We start from the raw sequence: 18956 nt of genomic DNA on the forward strand, positions 1-18956 counted from the left end.
TTTTCTCTCATTACTTCACGGCATCATCATCTTCTTTTCAGTATTGACTGTATGGCGAAATCATCCACTCAGTATCTAAACCATGAATAAATTAACATGAAATTGGAAAATTAGAGCAGCATGCATGTGGGATTAGACTGATTAAACATGATGCTCTGACTTGCACACAATCAATAACACACCACTCCACAGTGCTTTTTATTTGCCATGCCAGCAAGGCAGTGATTAGAAGAAAACGCTTCTTACACTTTTCCACATAATCACAGATATCATCACACCAACTGATGAGCAACTGTGATCAGTAAGGCTACAACTAAGAAGGATTTAACTGAATTTAATTGACTATTTTACTGTATCTCAAAAAAATATGAAGTGTAGGTTACTGCCGCAGCAATCCCAATCTGCTTTACATGATCCATCACACTCGCACGTCAACAGCGAGGGCTGTCCCGTAAGATGTACTGTATGTCATTTGGAGCAACATGGGATTCATTGTCTTACCAAACGACACTTTGACCGATGGATAGGCCATTGTAGGGAATCAAACCCAAAAGACTGAGATTGGAATACAGCTGACTCATTGACATTAACTCATGGTCACCCCTGAATGCTTGTTTAGATAAATACATCTTTTGAAATACATCAAATAATAATAAAAAAATGTATTTCCTGACTACATCCATCTTTTTTTAACACCACTGTATTCAATTTATTGTGGCTGTATCCGATTCCAGCTACAGGTGAATGACAGACCCTGGACATGAGACCAGTCTATCACAGCACAAACACAGAGAAACACACAATCAGATTGACACCAAGGGGAAATTGAGAGATTGAAATTCACTGCAAATGTGTGTCTTTGGATTGTGAGTGGAAACTTATACATGCCAGGGAGAACATGTGAACTCTACAGTGAAAGAACAAACTGGACTCGACCCGGATCCCTGCTCACTATGAAGTACGCCTTTTGCCCCTTTGCAGCACACGGTTATTATAGCTTTGCTCAAGTAGTCTTCTTCTTATTCATATGTATTGATGCAGCTTAAAATAGAATTGCTTATTAAACTTTCTCTGGTAATACTACACTCATACAGTGTAAAGCTTTACAGAAATGCTTGTTTTTCAGATAGAGGAAACCTAAACACATGGAGAACTTGCAACTTCAACACAAAAACAGGATATTCTTGTCATGAGAGTGTGTATTGTTGATCTTTCAGGTTGCCTATAAACACAAAGTGCATCCTCACTCTTGAAATTGAAAAAGGAATAAGGTGTTCAGATTAGTAATCCAAACCTTTTCTCTTTAGTAGCTGTGACTCAATTAGGTAGAGCAGGATGTCTTAGCATCCAAAGGCTTGAATCTCCATCCAATGGGACAGTTTATGACTACCGTATATATTCACGTGAAAACACGCTGCATAGGTAAAGCTCATGAAGACATATTTGATTCAGCTGAAAAAAATTATTTAGGCCAGTGCAGCTGCTTTCACTACAACACTAAGTCCACTAGATGGCAGTCTTTTCTTAGTTAGGTACAGATACCGTCTTGACTTCAGCTCTTTGTTGGATGCACAGCAGTGTTCAGTGAACTCATTAAACTGTGCAGTGTAGTTCGCAAAGCAGCACATGGGGATAATCAAAACACGGTTATGAATAAAGCTTTTGTGGAGACGTTCACTCAGCGTATGTAATCTTTGCTTGCTTTAGGACTTGTGATAGAGGTTCATAAACAGCATCACTTAATCACTTTTCTCTGAGTTACAGGTTCAACCAATTTTTCAAATAATGATCAAGCAGCCTCCAAGGTTTCTTACAAAAGAAATTTGATCATTATCAAAACTATCATCCTCTCTGTGATCATGCTTTATGTTACAACAAAAAGAGATTTGTTTAATTTTTTTTTTCTGCACAGGCTCAGAATTGCAACTAAACATTACACACTAAATCATTGTTTACATGTTGTGCATTTGTCTCACAATGAGCCCATTTTCGGGGGAACAGTATATGTCATAGTTTGCATTTGATTAAAGAGGGACCGATATTAAAGTCCTGTGCACATCGTTTTAACAATCTGGGGTCATCATGTCCACAAACAGAGGAAAGAAAACAAAACAAAAACTTGGCAGTATATTTCTCCCAAATCCCTTGTGGAAGTAATTAATCACCACCGTACAAGGATGAGCCTTAAAAGATTTCCAGTATTTGCTGAAGTGCCCCCTTGTTCCTAATTATATCTCCCTGCTTGTCCCTCTCATTATTTAGAACTACCCACCAAAAGATGCAAAGCCGAGTGGGAACACACACACACCAGACCCCCTCCTCAAAAGAAAATGTTTAATGGCAAATGAATGAGTGAGTTACTGTGCTTCAATCAAAGCCTTAATGAGGTAATTTTATTAGAAGCGGCTGCCCAGAACTGTTGGAACCAGATGGAGGAAACAAACAGAGAGGGGCAGCATCGAGAAAATTAGTGCTACCCAATTCATTAATTAATGCATCAGTGTGGGCAGCAAATTAACTGCCCCAAAAATCTTCTATTCACTGCAGATTATGATGTAAAAAAAAAAACCACATTGTTGCCCTTCAGCATGATTACAAAACAGTGCAAATTCAATTCTAATGAGGCGAAAGGCACCCCCTTAACATACATCCAATGTTTCCCCCTCCAAAAGGGGGAAACAGGGGCTTGCTCTTGTTGAGGCCTAAGTTTAAGGAAGTATTGAGAGTGAAGGAGACAATAATGAGAGATCGGCTTGGGCCTGAGTGCTTTATGTGCTGCAAACAGGTAGAGAGGATTGAATAGCTCTCTTTCTGGGACTCCTGGGGGGCCTGTCTTCCCAGCACAACAACACTTGGCCCTGAGAAAAGGGTCAGCTGAGGAGCCTGGGGAGTGAATGGACCTGTGCCGCAGTGGGTCAGACTGAATGGACACAAGTTCTTCACTGATTAAAAACTATGTTGTGCCGGTGTGTCCACACATGTACACAAACACACACGCGCGCGCGCTCACACACACACACACACACACACACACACACACACTCACGGGCAGCCCTCACCCTTCCACCTCTCCCTCTCATCGAGTTATCTTTACTCAGGCTTTGTCTCCCCTAATTGGAGCTGATGAGTGACTAATTGGTAGCTTTTTTACAACACCCAGTACTTAAGCGATGGCAAGCCGAGGGAGGCAGCATGAGCAGAGTTAATGAGAGGCTTTGCACAAATAAAAGCTTTAAAATGGGCCTGTTTCACAGAATGGGAGAAAAGGAAAGTTGAGGATATCTTTTGTGTCCTCCACATCTTTCACTTATGTGCAGGTATCTGAAAAGAGGAGGGAGTGGTGGAGGGCACACAGTGGCTGCTGAAACATTGAGCACTTGTGTGCATAAAGGGATCTGTTCTGTATTGTTTGAGGCCCATCGTTTAGTGTGTCTGTTAATAATGAGTAAGGACTGCTCCTCAAATGAATGTGGCAAAGTCCTCAGCGGACAATAAGTGCCCCCTCGTCCCTGGACCACACTGGACTGGGTCGAAGCAACCTGCAATAAAGGTTTTGGTCCCTCTGCATTGTTCAGGGTAAGTATGTGGTCCATGTGTGCAGAATTGAGCCAACAACTAAGTGTAGCTAAATATGTTTAAATGATCCTGGCATGAATTCAAATGTGATTTTACATGTGTGTTTAATGGAGAGGATCACTAGATGCATACACTGATGTTTAAGAAACCATGTTTGTTGGTTCTTTAGGGGGAATTACAGATTTGCTTCATGGTGGCAAGCATATAGGGGCTCTGTGGGTTTAACTGCAGGATATTTCCTTTGGCTTGCTGTCATCTCAGCAGAAATTAAATTCATGTGATAATGGCTGGCTTTGTGCTTATCAGGTATGAATAAACACCATGAAGCAACAGGTTTCATTTAACTAAGCCATCGCGTCACACCGGGAGGTGACAATCCACTCTCCCTTTCCCCCTGATGTGACTTGGGCAATAAAAACATCTCTACAGACCCTGGGGGACCAACAGGTCCATACACACAACAACAGGCATTTGTTTAGGATCTCTATTCTTAATGAATCAAAAAGTAGCCTAGAATACACAGAGAAACAGCAGGTGAAGTAAAACAATGTGACAATACGGTGAACATTTGTTAAATTTGGAAATCAATGGGGAGAAATTACCAGCTCCTGGCACTTTCAACAGCAGGGGCTCCAGTCAACACATTTCGGTGGAAATCTCAACCAGCTTGTCACTTCCAGGCCTCCGGGATTCCATTTACTGCAGCCTTGTATAATTCACTGGCCAAATATTTGTGCTGACTGATGTGATAGGCTATTCACAGTTTCAGTGACCCATTAACATCCTACGGGTTCCTATTGTTCACTTCTAAATGGCTCTATTAGCATTGCTATTCTTATTCAAATCCTACATTTCCTAATAAAAAGGGTGGTTTAACTCTAATGAGGACATCCACTGACAAAGGACAGAGGCCTGTTTTCACAGCGACATAAATCCACCAGAAAACCTTCTAGATTGTCTGCCTGTTACAAAGTTGTTATTTAATTCATTGTTTTTTGTATACGATCATCTAACGGCAAATAGCATTTGATTTATTTAGCTTTTAGTGGGGTCATTCAACATTTTGTTCTCCTAAATAATTCTTTCATTTTTTAATTAACCAACTTGTGGATGCAATATCATTAAATGCTTCTTTTCCAGAGAAGCACATACGTTTTTACAATTGAAATTGTCTCTAACTATTTGGTTTTAAGAAAAGCACCAGCCAGACAGGAAAGACCCACTTTAGATCCATGTCATATTTAATCCTGAGCTCACATATGTAGATCATCTTTAATCACCAATGTAATGTATAGTAACTGACGGTTGCCCATCCTTCATTTGTAGAAGGAGATTAATACACGTGCACGGGAGCATGGCCATTTGCAGGAGGGAATCCAACTACAAAGAAGTCCCCACACCTGTATCAATGATCAGGTAAGTCTATAAATTGCACATATCTTGAAACCTGTAACTTCCTGTACAGCCGAGGTGTCCTGTGCATGAATCTTTTCACAAAACCTGAAAAGTTTGAGATTTTTTTTTTTTTTTAATGAATGCAACTTCCTCATTAGTGAAGTGATCTGAAATCCTCTGTGCTCCTTAGTGTTTTTATGTAAACTAGTGTTCTGCATTTCTCAAGGCTTCTGCAGCTGTGAATGTGTATGTTTTCAAAAATCCACCGTCACAATATGTTTTCTTTTCCTCTAAAAGATCTCTCAGCTCAGGTCTCAGTGTGTTGTGTTGTGTTGTGTTGTGTTGTGTTGTGTCTGGTACTCTTAAACAGTGTGGTTCTTGAGGCTTTTTAGGTTGACCGACAGGACCTCCTCAAACCATAGCCTGCTTCCTAATATCAATCTCAACAATAATAAGGCCTTCATACAATTCTGCTTCAAATAATACAAACTATCCTTTGTCTATATATTCCTTCATTAAAAGATTTCTGATTTTCTGATTCCAGCCAGCTTCATCCTCCATCCATCCATTTGATCTGATTGATTGATAGCCCTATTGAGATATGTCCTGTCTGTATTTTTTTTTTGTAAAGTTTGGCTTGATAAGACATAAACCATCTGTGTTTACATTTCATGCGGCTGCTCTACTTTACATATAAAGTTCATCACATGTGTGCAGTTCAGTATTTTGACATCTGCTCATGATCTACCAGGAAAGTCTCCAGATTATCACCAAAATGACTTTATTCTGTTCTGGTGTTCGTTCCTGTAAATGTAATCGCAAGTCCTCAGCTGTGTTGCATCTCCAAAAGCCAAAAGAAGAAGCTGGTGAAAGTAAATAGAAAGTGATTACCACGTAATTGTGTCATCTCTTATCTCCCACTGAGGCTTTCAGACGACAGTGAAAGCACCACGATGTCACCAAAGCTTTCACTGGTCATTTGCAGGTTCTCAAGCAGCAACACAGCACTTGCTTCTTATCAACATTTCACTCTCAGCTATTATTACTAAAAACTAATATGTGTCTGTATTCGAGTTTAGTTTTCTAATGCATTTTCATCCAGTGGTTAGAAATTTAATTGTCAGCATTAGTAGCAAACAAGTCATAACTTACTGAAAAAGACCAGTATCAACAAAAATCATATCTTTATTTTTTGGTTAATGTACAGTATGTGATATTGAGTTTGTTTGACTCCTCTCTTGGCTCTCTTGTCATAAGAACATCATAAAGTAAGAAACAGCATGTTTCCAACAGGTGAATATCCCAGTTCCCAGCTGCATAAACAAAACAAAATCTTTTTTCCTCATTATGTACACTAAGGTACTGTCAAAATATATTACACCCTCCTAATTTGTATTTATCGGTTGATGCATGTGATATTGATCTTGTTTGTCTCTTTTCTGGACTCTGGCAGCACATTGAAAATAAAGTTTACAACCTGATTATTATTTATTTGTTCATGTATGTATTGTTGAGCTTGTTTGTCTTTATTCTAGACTGTATTTTCATAAGAACACTGTAAACTAGGAAAGATCACCTTTCCAACAGGTAAATATCCAATTTCCCAGGTGAATGAACACATTTTTTAAAGAAAATCTTTAAAACAACCATAGAAAATGTGTAAATATATGTACTGCGAATAATAAATTTTACCCTCCTGATTTTTGTTGGTTGATGTCATACAGTTCTGGATTCCAGCAGCACCTTGGATATATAGTTTACTTCTTGATTTTTATTCATTAGTTGCGGTGTGGATTATTGAACTCCTTTGTCTCATTTCTGGACTATGACTGCAGGAACAACGCTTAAATAAGAGCGAGAACCCCGTAAAGTAAGAAATAGCACCGTTCCAAAAGGTAAATATCCCAGTGCGCAGCTGTACTCAAGCAGCAGTAATACAACAACAGCAGGAGGCGGCCATGTTGTTTGTTGTTGTCATGGGAACGGTGTAATCTCGGAAATAGACTCTTCGATTGGTAAATATCAACGTTTCCCACTGAATGAGCACAATTTCATTTTTTATTGTTTTTTCCTTTCTGTGGCGCCACGAGCAGAGAGACGTAAATGATCGTTCGGCCCGCCCGGTCTGAATCTGCGGTACGGAGAGAGCGAGTGAGAGAATGGGAGGAAATGGGAGGAAGCGTCGAGATGACAGCTTCCAAAAAGCGTCCAATGAGCGGCCGCCCTGTTGGACCTACAGGCATCCCGTCATGCTCGTGGACTGAGCGCTACGTCAGCAGTGATACCGAAACATGGCGGTGTCCACGGCGCAGCGCCCGGCTGCGGCTCCTCTCTTCATACTAACTTTTCTCTCGGCGTTGCTCTTCCACCGCGGCGTGGCCGACGGCTCCGCGGGGGGCTCGGGATCGGAGGGGGCTCCTCACCGGCGCTTCGAGTACAAATACAGCTTCAAAGGACCGCACCTGTCCCAGCCGGACGGCAGTATCCCGTTCTGGATCCACAGTGGAAGTAAGTTTTTAGTGTCCAGCTGTCAACATCAGACCAGCCACTCTGCAGAGGCTCTCTCCCCACTCCCCCCTCCCCCCCCGAGAGAGTCTCCAGCTCAGGGGGGGGGGGGGGGTCGGTTCAGCTCAGCTCAAGTCACAGCGCTTTGCTCTGCTCATTCAAAACTACAACAAAGAATCTGTGGATTTTAGCTCCACATCATCACTCACTCGTGTGGAGGCGAGGTTACAATCTTTATACGCTGAAGCCAGACTGTGTGTGCAGACGCATGTTTCTGCAGCGTTGAACTTTCCTCTCAGGCCTTTGGATTCTTGCATCACACAGTCCTGGAGCTGATATGAGAGGTCGCACTGCAAGTCAGCATGTGTTGACTGCACCTCCACTGGTTATCAGTCTGTACAAGTGTTCAATCAATTCCTCCTGTCCAAAAGCCAAACATGAAACCCACTTTATGTGAGAGAAGCATGTACATGATGCATGTGTTATATGATCCAGTTTACAGAAACCACTCGTATACTGCTGCTTCTGTTCATGTACTTGTATTTTGAAGTCTTCTGTTGTTGTTGTTTATTTTTTTTACCAGCTCCTGACCCCTCTCTCACCCTCATGTTCAGATTTCAGTTTGTGTGTCAGCAGGAGTCGACCTCTAGTGTCAGCCAAAATCCCAAACACAATGACTTGAACTGTGTAAACAAATCTGAGAAGTTAGTAGGCTCCAAGAGAGTACAAGTATCCACCAATAATGATATAAGTACCAACAGGTCAATATTGAGAGCGAAGGAGCCACGCTTACACTCATTTAGTGATAAAGGAGTCATCTATCTGTCCTGTTTCTATTCCAGATGCTATTCCAAGTTCAGACCAGGTGCGTGTCACACCATCCCTCAGGAGTCAGAAAGGCTCTGTGTGGACTAAAAACAGAATCAACTTCAAACACTGGGAAGCCGAGGTGACCTTCAGAGTATCCGGACGAGGCAGAATGGGAGCGGACGGTTTGGTAAGGAGAGGATCAAACTGTAAACTTTGTGTTTGGTGTAGACGGGGGAGCCTAGGTCAGTGTGCATACAATCGATGCCTTTATCGTGAATAATTCCTCTCTCTGCTAATGGATTCCATATTAAGTCCTTGAACTGTCCCTTGTGGCCTTCCTGCTATTTTACAAGCACAGCTCAAAATGTCTTAGCAGCATTTAACAAAACCTCTTTGTCAGGTCAGTTACTACACTGGTCTCAGTCCAGACTGGCACAATATATTTGTTGCAGATGTACATTATCATATGAAGGAAATGATGGCACCCATTGTACAGTCTGGTTGCCAACAGGGTGGTAAGGGTTTGGTAATTGTTACTGAGACTCACCTGTTGATTTGTTTTTGTCTTGAGAATAAAGTTTATCGATGATGAAAAAATGTAGCTGACCTGTTAGTGTTGATGAGAGTTCACCTCTGCCTTTAGGGACTGGGCAGGGTTACGTTGAAGTTGAGGCCTTGAGTTTTTTTGCATGTTAAAGGTTTGTTTCAGGTTTCAGGAGGTGTGGTAGGCCTGAGGAAGAAATTGCATGCAGTTTGTTGAGTGTCAGTGGTTTTTTTTTAATACTCCAGACTGGTTGAACCTCTCTGCTGAAGTTAGGACACATTTACCTTCGCTGCCTGAAGCATTGAAAGCATTTGTGAGTTCATGAAACCACTAGCTCAGTTTCACACAAGAGGCGTGCATCCTCCAAATGTGTAGAAACTAAGATTTACATACTAAAGTGAAAACACATTTGCTGATCAGGCCATCAACCAGACCAGGTGCAGAAAATTGCAAAAACATAAAGGCTGCTGCTGCTGCTGCTGCTGCTGCTGCTGCAGCGCTAAGGGCGTTTAGGAAGAGTGTAAGATATCCACCAGAGAACTCAGTCTGCTTTGTTGCCCACTCAAGACACTTTGAGGATAAATTCTTACAAATAATTCTGGCCTAATTTGATTGAATTTTTTTAAATGTCAAATTTAGTTTGACATTGACTTTGAAAATCCTTCAGGCTATACGAACATCAGCAGAGTCATAACCTCAATCTCCTGATCGATGCTTTGCCTCAGTGTAAGCATAGCTGTTCTATTGGTTGAATAAATTTATATATAGCGCATATTTCATAGCTATCTCATGGGACTTTTACAACTACGACGCTGTCAAACCACCTCTGTTAAAAAATGTTTTTAAAAATCCCTCCTCTCTTTCAAACATGCGATGATAACCATTGTTTTCCCACTTCTTGTTTTGTCTCACAGGCCGTGTGGTTCACGACTGAACAGGGTCTCGATGGTCCAGTGTACGGCGCTGCAGATCAGTGGAACGGAGTCGGGATCTTTTTTGACTCTTTTGACAATGATGGGAAGGTACGCGTCTTTACAAAATCCATTAGGAACCTCTCGAAATCTTTTAAAGAGGTCCCATCTGCCGCTGCGCTTCTCTTGATGATAATGTGGGTGAAAGTCTCTTTCCTGTCAAAACACAGGATTTTTGCTGCCTCCAGAATATTTGAACAAACTCATCATCATGGTACAGCTGGGATGCTAATGCCTTTGGTAGCAATGAGGTAGCCGGCTTTAAGCTGCATCACTGACCCTTCTTAAAAAGTTGTCAGCAACTGTTCAGTTTTGGCTGCCTTCATGTCCTCTGATGTTACTGAAACAGTGCGCCCCCAGTGGAGAAAGTGGGAACAGCAGTTACGTTTAATGGAGAAATTACAGTTAAGTTTTTATTCTTTTAATTTTTCTTATTTTTTTTCTTTAGATTTAGTTCTGCTTTAAACAGGTGTCTCAAACATGCCACCAATGGGCTAAAACTGAAGTGTCATAAGGGTTCAATCCAGCCTGCAGGATGACATAAAAGGCAAAGGGTAAAAATGAGAAAAACAAAGTAACCTTAAGTTCAATAATAGTGACTTCTGTTATTCTCTTCTCCACTGGGGTTCTAATTCTTTCAGTGAGAGTAGAGATGTTGCATTAATGCTCATAACTGAAAGATAAGTGACGCCCTTATTGTTGGACAAATAATATTTGCATAAAAACTTGGAGGTTGAGTTTTGAAAATGTTTTAAAAAGGCCACTGAAATCTAGTTTTCTGTGAAGTAACAGGTTTTTCTTGTCTTAAAAGAAGCAGTGTGACAGGCAGAACTTCAAGTTGTTTTGGTGTGCTAACAAAACATCAGGTTGTTAGAGACGCTATAGAAATGAATGATTGTGAACATTTTCAATATGATGTTATATTTTTTTACACTACATCTAAAGGAAATTAGTTGTTGGTACTTATAGTCTATTATTCACTCATTCTACTGGATCAGCCACATTGATATGAAAGCAGGCTGGATGAATTGTTTAGAGGTTGTAGTGTAAACTGCTCGTGATGAAAGAAAGCTGCTTGAGAGATTCCCAACTAAATCTTCTTTCAGTATTTATTAATTTATTTTTTTTTAAAATCTGTACACAAATAACACTTCTCTTTAGATGTCATGTTGAAAATATGTCGCACATAAAACTGTGATTCTCATGAAAACAAGTTTTTCCCATCCTGAATTCTTCAACTATCACACTCGAATGTTATTTGTGTGCAGGTATGGGATTAGCATTTAACAAAGATTACCTAAAACCACTTGAGAAGACAAAAGGATTAATATGTGGATTTGTTTTCTCGCTCTCATCGCAGAAAAATAACCCGGCCATCATTGTTGTGGGGAACAATGGCAAACTTGTTTATGACCACCAAAAGTGAGTAAACACTTCCTTTCTGAGTCCTTCCAACGACATCGCAAAGTCACAGTTTTCACTTAAAGAAGATTAGGAAATATGATTATATTTGCTTGGAAAGTAAATAATCCTCTATCTTTCCTAATCTCCCCTGGGCAAGTGAAAGCTTTAAATCACTTTTTCAGTGCCACTGCAGTTAGTCTTAAAATTGTTTACCGGGTGGCTAAATGAGCATCGACAATAACAAACTGGAGTATTAACAATATTCACTTCTTGAATGATGTATATGCGGGTGCACTGTGGTTTATTAAAAAAAAGTGAACCACAGGTCTGATTATGTGTTCAACTGATGTGTTCATGCAGTGACGGCACCACACAGGCTCTGGGCACATGTTTACGAGATTTCCGAAACAAACCCTACCCAATCAGGGCGAAAATCACCTACTACAAGCAGACGCTGACGGTGGGAGAGATAATAATGCACATTTAGACCATCGACGTTTCGTATATTTGAAATGTGACCATCGGAGCTGCGTTTTGTTTTCTCTCCTGCTTCAGATCATGATCAACAACGGTTTCACTCCCGACAAAAACGACTACGAGTTCTGCACGAAGGTGGACAACATGATCGTCCCTCTTCAGGGCTTCTTTGGCATTTCAGCCGCCACCGGTGGTTTAGCAGGTATCGTTTTGTTTCACAGCGTAATTTCACAGGCGGTGGTTTTTAAAGAGTACGTTCCCTCAGGAGGCAATTCCACCACAACAAATATCTGCAAAACGTTTTCCATCTATCGTCTATACATGATGTGTAAAAAGATGCGTGCGTACACAACATTTACATAACTTTTTGGTTGTTTGGTAATTTCCTACCACATGTGAGATACAGAGCAGATGAGCCTGTTGACATTTAACTTAAGTGTTTTTTTGGACCAGTTGTGGTGAGCTGAGGTCAAACTAATAGAAAAGCACCTGTCAGATCACATAGTCATTATAAGGTGTGTGTACGGTATACTGTATGTCCATATATGTTATTTAATCGAATGTGGATCAACCATTTTTTCTGTCTAGTTTTAATCTCAAAGTGCAACGTAAGAGATCCTTTGTAAAAAAAGTGATGTGATGCAACAATAAGGAAAAAAAACCCATAAAACTCTTAACTTGTAACTCTTAAGATGTAAACATTTCAGAAAGTCTCAACTGAGAGGCTGAAGATCTGTAAACTCTGTAGACCACAATTTAAGGGTTGAGATTAAATCTAAAACTCGTCAAATTAGGAGGAAGTTTTTGATTTTTCAAGAGAAACTGGTGATTTTTGTTTTTCTATTTCAGTCGGTTGGACTGAAAATTTAAAGACTTTCGAGGGGAAAAAAAATGTAAAATTAATACGACAACGTTTTCGTAATTGCAAAAAGTTGTGATATTTAACAGTTTTGTTTCTTCCCTCCATCAGATGACCATGATGTTTTGTCCTTCTTGTTATTCAGCCTCACTGAGCCAGGCCAGGAGCCGGTAACTACATTTCGCTTTACTTTTCTTTCCCCGTTTTCAGTGTCATTCACTTCCCCGTGTGCGGCAGACAAGCTTGTGCTCCACACGGCCTCAGCAGAGCCTTTATTGAGTTCACTGAGAGTTTTTTTTTTTTCTTCTTTTTCTTTTCTTTTTTGTCTTTGCTATTGAAGCCTCTAGTTGAATCTGAGATCCCAAAGGAGGAGAAGGACAAGTACCAAGAGGAATTTCAGAACTTCCAGCAAGAGCTCGATAAAAAGAAAGAGGAGTTTCAGAAGGAGCACCCAGACATCCACGGAGAGCCAGGTTAGTGTTTTCTATACGGTTTCAAATTTAACAGAAAAAGACTTTGTTAAAGGGCAAGTCTGTCTTTATTTGTTTTATATAACGGAGCGTTTAAGAGAAACTTCTCACAGCACTTTGTTTGTAGTTTGTTACTCAGACTTGGTTAAGGTTTTAATGTGGGATATTCCTGTTCTCCACAGTCGAAGATTTGTTTGAGAGTGTGAATGACCGGGAGATCCGTCAGGTGTTTGAGGGCCAGAATCAGATCCATCTGGAGATCAAACAGCTCAACCGGCAACTCGCTATGATCCTGGATGAGCAGCGCCGATACGTCTCTGTCATCACAGACGAGATCGCCAAGAAGGGGTCTCAGGCCGACTCCGGACAGGTGCGCCATGTCCTGTTGTACGGGTTCATGTGGGACACATATTCCCAGGAACATGTTTAATTCGTGCTTATATTGAAACGGCAGCCTTAGAAATTTGAGCGTTTTCCCTCTACAAGGCTTAAGTCATCTTTTCATATTTACATCTTCAGGCAATTTAGAGTCTTAAAATAACTTCAGATGCACGTTTTGACTGGAAAATCCGAGCGCCTGGGGGGTAAAACAAAATTCACAGAAAGAACATGCAAACTCCAGACACAAAAGCCCAGACTCAAACTGGTGATATTCTCACTATGAGCTCAGATGTCGTCCACACGCAGATGTTTGACCCGCAGACCTCTGTGCCGTGTTTCTGTCCCAGCTGCAGTCGGCCAGTCAGCTGCTGAACAACATGGCGGCCACGGAGCAGGAGATTCTCAGAAACCTCAACGACTTCAGGTAGGTCGCCGCTACAGTCATGCTTGTGTCTTCCTAAAAGCTACCTGCGTTATCTTTGCAATAAACATACAGCCTCATCCGTGAAACTCCTTACAAAAAACAAGGGAAATCCTGCAGCTTAAATCCCTCAAATCATATTTAATCTCGGGATGCGGTGGCTGTGACATCACAGGTGTCTGCCAACCTGGAAATCCAGCGGCTGTAATAACTCCGTGCATCGCCGAATGACTCGTAGGTGGCTCAACACTGAATGAGATAAGCATCACTCTATCACCAAACATTTCAGTCGTTCGTCATCACTGCTGATTGTGTAAAATAGAAAAAGATTGATGACCTCTTTCAGTTGATCGTAGCTTTGAAAAATTCGAGATTAAGAGAGAGTTGTTAAACTACAGCCGTGATGTACCGTAACCATCACATGATAGGTGTGGTCATATACCGCTGTAATCTCCTTTAACCATAAAACTGTGTTTCTTACCCACCATCAGACAACAAAATGCACATTGTAATGCTGCGATAATGCAGCTTAACAGATTTTCTCATGGTGTGTAAAGTCTCATCTTATTGTTTGATTTCCTAAGTAAGCCCGATTAGGTACACAACAAAGTAATGTTTGATGTTCAGCGCTCACAATTTGTCAATAACATATTTGTGCTTTTGAGTTTCTCGCCTAAGGTGCTTGTGGACTTTGGCATGGAACAGATTTAGAACGACCATTAAGACCTACATCTTCAAATACCCTCCGAGATTAGTGATGGTATTGTTTCAGCCTTAAAAACAACTGAGATAAATGATCTCGGAACAACTTATAGAGCAGCATATTAATTGTCTGGCAAAATTGAATTTTCATGCGCAAATGCTTTTAATTTTTTAATTCTTATTTTTTTTGATGACTTGGGCGACCAAAGAAATTATGTTTCTTTTGTACAATAGATGCATGTTTGATTGTGTCTTAATTTCAAAACACCATCTGCATAAAGAATTAATCACCAGAATCACAAGATATTAAAGATTTTATTTGATGTAACATTAATCTCTTGGCCCCATGTATCATAAAAGAATCAAGCTGTTTTTATGCCCTAAATCCAACAGGACATTCAGTCTCAAATTATTATTATTTTTTTTTTTTCATATTGTTGACCTATAACGCTCCTCTTTGCTACAACCACCTGATTGCACCAAGTTCTAAACACGAAATATATGGAAGGACGTCTGTAATTTTATTCAATTACATAAGCGGGGTGACACTTTTAAGATGAGGGGTGGGGGTGGGGGGGGTCTTCACTAAGCTGATTGACGCAGTAAATACATGAAGACACTGGAAAAGGCTGCTGCTGGCCCCTCTAATGTGCTAATGTGAGTGACTGATCTGCATGACTTTGTTTATCCTGACCGTCTGCTGGAGGCTGACTTCATGATAGGTCTTCATCAACTCTCCACACATACAAAGAGGGCTTCCCCACACAGAAATGGGTCACTTGTTGTAAATGAAGATTAAGACGCAGGGTTTAATAAATGCTCCCTTAACTTTCTCAAGGGACTTTTTTTTTATTTTATTTTTTTCTCCGCCCCCCCCTCTTCCTCAAATTAGATTTTGTTTATATGTCATCCCCTGTGTCTGGCCTGGGCCATGTGGCCCGAGCAAGAAAAGGCCAAATCTTAGCGCCGTTTTGTCCTTATCAGATTAGTAGTCTTTAAATACATCTGTCATGCACGAGCGAAAACATGGTCTGCCTCCAATTGATTTCTTGTCACAATCCCCCTCAGGGCCTTCCTACTTACTCTGCTGGAATTCTCTTCATTTGTCAAGTCACTTTTTCCCCCTCGGTAATCGTCTTAGATGTGTTTTAAGGTGATAAGGGAAACTTATTGCTTGCGCCCTGTAAGTAATCATCTTTAAGAAATTACATTTTGTTGAGAAATGTGATCCCGGCTTAGATGTCTTCATTCTCTTCTGGGAATAAAGACTTTCACTTCATTTACTGGTTGAACTCGGAGTGACTGCACAGATTTCACGTTTATCAACTGCGGAATCGGGGAGGCCGGGCCAGCTGAATGCTGAGGGGAAATTATCTGTCCGAGGTTTCATTAACAACGGGCGAAAAAGGCAGCGTGACAGAAATCTTCCTGACAGATTGTGCCATGATCAGGATTAACTGACCGTTGGTAGAACGCAGATTTCATTCAGCCAGACCTTGTAAGTCGTGAAAACCTGTCATGCAGGTTAAGTGTCTTCATCACCCACTGAAGTGCTTACTTTAAAGGGTTAATTTTTACACGAGGCAAGTGACAAAAGTAAACACAGCATATCCTGTTCAGAGCCATTGGAGCCGATCGCAGCTGACTCTGGGCGAGGGCAGGATACACCGTGAACAGGCCATCAGAAAGCATATCAGCTTCATCTGTCTAAGAACAAATAAACGTATCGACAATTAAGCTTTACGCTCGTTGCAAATGTGGAAAACCACATTTCTTTAAAGTGGTCATCATCAACATTTTTTTTTTTTATTTCAGCTTTAGCATGATAGCTCGCCCCTTGCAGATATTCTAATCCAGATCGTGTTCCTCTGTTTCTTAACCTACTGTACTTGTAATCTGTTGTAAGAACATGTTTTTATAAGGGATTAATTTAGCAAGCATGACCTCTTTTATCAGATGGTAATTTTCTGTTTTTCAAACTTTGAGAATATGTAGCCTCCAGTGAATAGGGATTAAAAGATTAATTTTGGACAATTTATACCACTGTAAATAAACCGTACCGGACAGCAAATTTACTCCATGTCGTGTTTCCAAACAAGAATCCTCCCCTCAATCCAGTTCAGTCTTCTGGGAGACTTTCAGCAGTAATAATGCTCATCGTGCGATCCCTGCGAGCCGCGGGCCATTAAGCTCCTCTGACACTTGTGCATCTTCTCTTTGCCTCCGCAGAAACTCATTCCATGAGTCGCTGAAACAGATCGGCATGGCCCAGCCCCACGATAACGCCGGGGGCGCCGGGACGTACGAGACCATGCAGCACTTCAACGACATCAAGGAACATCTGCACATAGTCAAAAGAGATTTGGAGCACCTCGTCCAGAGAAACGTTCAGGTAGGAATCAGACCGTAGACTCCCACTTAGAGCAGATTACACAAATTACCTTTTTGTTTTAAAAGATTAAGCCTGAGAACTTTTTGCTTGTTCTAGAATCCTTCTGACAAAGTGGTGAAGTGCCCCGATCCGCCCCCCATGCCAGCCTGTTTATCCACGGTTCACTTTGCCGTCTTTATTGTCGTGCAGTCGGTCCTGTTTTTCTGCTACATCATGTACAAGTAAGACGTCATTTTTACGATTTCCTGGCCAGCGACTCGTAATGTGCTTGAACGCCTGAACTGATTCATTGTCTCTTCCTTTTCAGAAGTCAAAAAGAAGCAGCAGCAAAGAAGTTCTTTTGATGAAATTTGTTTATGAAAAAAAAAAAGCTTATCAATGAGAGACTGTCCATTTCTGTAATTTTTCTTTTTTTTTTTTTTTTTGGTTTGTTCGATTTTCAGATTGTAAGTTATTGTATTTGAAAATTTGATTTTGCTGAGCAAGTTTGTTTTAATTGATTGCACATTTTTAATTTGATCGGTAAAATGTGTGTGAACGCGACTTCGGTTTTTCATCATGATGTAACATGTTTCCTACAGTATTTCTGGTTGGCCAGATCTTTAGATTATTTTTTTGTTGTTGTTTTTTTTAAAGCTGAAATCTGCTCCTCTACAATTCTACCAAAAAACAAAAGAACCTGTGTTTCGAAGTGTGCTATTTTGTATTAAAAACGCATAACTGTAAAAGGATAGAGGAACATGGGGACCGGCTTGTATTTGCATCCGTTGAACTGTTTTGGTTGAGTCAAACATGTCAGAATCTGACAATTCTTCAAGGTGAACAATTCACATAAACAGTACACACAAAACTCTGACTTCTTATTGTTTTCTTTTTACAAAGCAATCACTCCACACACATTATCTGCCCCATGACCCAACTGGGACTTGAACCAGGGACCGTGTTGCTATGGAATAAATATTGTCGTCAGTACTTTGAAGCCTATACAATTGGGAGCTTCTGCATTTACACCAGCTTTTTCTCATTTTTGGACTTTAGTGAAGTTTTGCAAGAACAATCAAGATGTAACTTTGTATTTGACAACTTTTATTGGTCCTAATTAAAATAAAATAAAAAGTCAAAGTGCCCTTCTCAAAATGTTCTAACTACATTTAACAGCAGGAATCATTTTAAATGTGCTCCTATAGAATGTCTCCTTGAAGCGTATATGTTTGGGAAACGTCACATCAACTTTGGTTATGTTTTGTAAAAAAAATTCAGTTTAAAATACAGGAAGTGTCTCTTGGTTATATTTCTCCCCGTTGGTTACCATTCAAATTGTGGCCACAATAGTTACCTGTGATTCTAAATATAGCGATGTGCAATACATGCTGTAAATTGTACTTGAGTAAATAAATTTAATAAAAAATCTTACATGCATCCTGAACTATTACTCAATCACAGTAATGCACTTACCATTTGAGCATCTTAAACAGGGGTGTTAAATGTATGGCGTGTGGGCCAAAACCTTGACACAAGAGTTTTTGTAACTTTTCAATATGAATCACTTGGGCGACCATGATTTCCATAAAAACAGCAAAGTTCTAGTCAATTTAAACACACAGCGTAGACAATAAAAGAATGTGACCAGGATGGGTAAAAGAGGCACACAAAAAAAGTGAGAAGTACATTTTTCCACAATATCGCACGGAGATCAGACGCAGCAGTGAAAATCTTCAGCCTTACTGCCACTCTGTGGGGCGGTACTTTTAATGGCTGCGGAAACCGTTTGCACTAAGAAGAGAAACACTGTGGAACACCTGATTTCAGATCTTTCTGCAGATTTGCCAAAAGCTGCTAAAAGTTAAGGTTTTGTTCATCTCAACAAATCAGTTAAGTCCTCAACAGGAACAGTTCATCAGACCCTTTTTCTTTGATAACGAGTTTGGATTTTAGGAAAAGACAAAATGGATTAAATAAAGTTGTTGGGTTTTTTTTCCACAATCTACGCATGTGTTTTTGCACAACCACAAAGGGAAGTACTTGAAGTGTTTATTAAAACCTTTTTAT

General features: G+C 40.4%; 1 protein-coding gene across 1 annotated transcript; it reads left to right on the forward strand.

Moving 5' to 3' along the window:
• The first annotated feature begins 7031 nt into the window (after window positions 1-7031).
• Window positions 7032-18326, forward strand: lman1 (lectin, mannose-binding, 1). The gene is made up of 13 exons (XM_080477525.1): window positions 7032-7479; window positions 8319-8473; window positions 9745-9852; window positions 11162-11223; window positions 11566-11665; window positions 11761-11884; window positions 12653-12711; window positions 12882-13014; window positions 13194-13381; window positions 13740-13816; window positions 16745-16907; window positions 17004-17128; window positions 17215-18326. The coding sequence occupies exons 1-13, from the start codon at window positions 7263-7265 to the stop codon at window positions 17249-17251; spliced, it is 1548 nt and encodes a 515-aa protein (XP_080333651.1). The 5' UTR covers window positions 7032-7262; the 3' UTR covers window positions 17252-18326.
• The last annotated feature ends 630 nt before the right edge of the window (window positions 18327-18956 follow it).

Source organism: Lipophrys pholis (assembly GCF_963383615.2).
Source record: "Lipophrys pholis genome assembly, chromosome: 12".
NCBI classification, from domain to species: domain Eukaryota; kingdom Metazoa; phylum Chordata; class Actinopteri; order Blenniiformes; family Blenniidae; genus Lipophrys; species Lipophrys pholis.

What these genes read in the sequence shown, in the direction of transcription:
- lman1 (XM_080477525.1), top strand. Translation starts at nt 7,263, where the DNA reads ATGGCGGTGTCCACGGCGCAGCGCCCGGCTGCGGCTCCTCTCTTCATA. An exon ending in CGCCACCGGTGGTTTAGCAG is followed by an intron (nt 11,885 to 12,652) that starts GTATCGTTTTGT and finishes TCCCTCCATCAG; the next exon opens with ATGACCATGATGTTTTGTCC. An exon ending in AGACATCCACGGAGAGCCAG is followed by an intron (nt 13,015 to 13,193) that starts GTTAGTGTTTTC and finishes TGTTCTCCACAG; the next exon opens with TCGAAGATTTGTTTGAGAGT.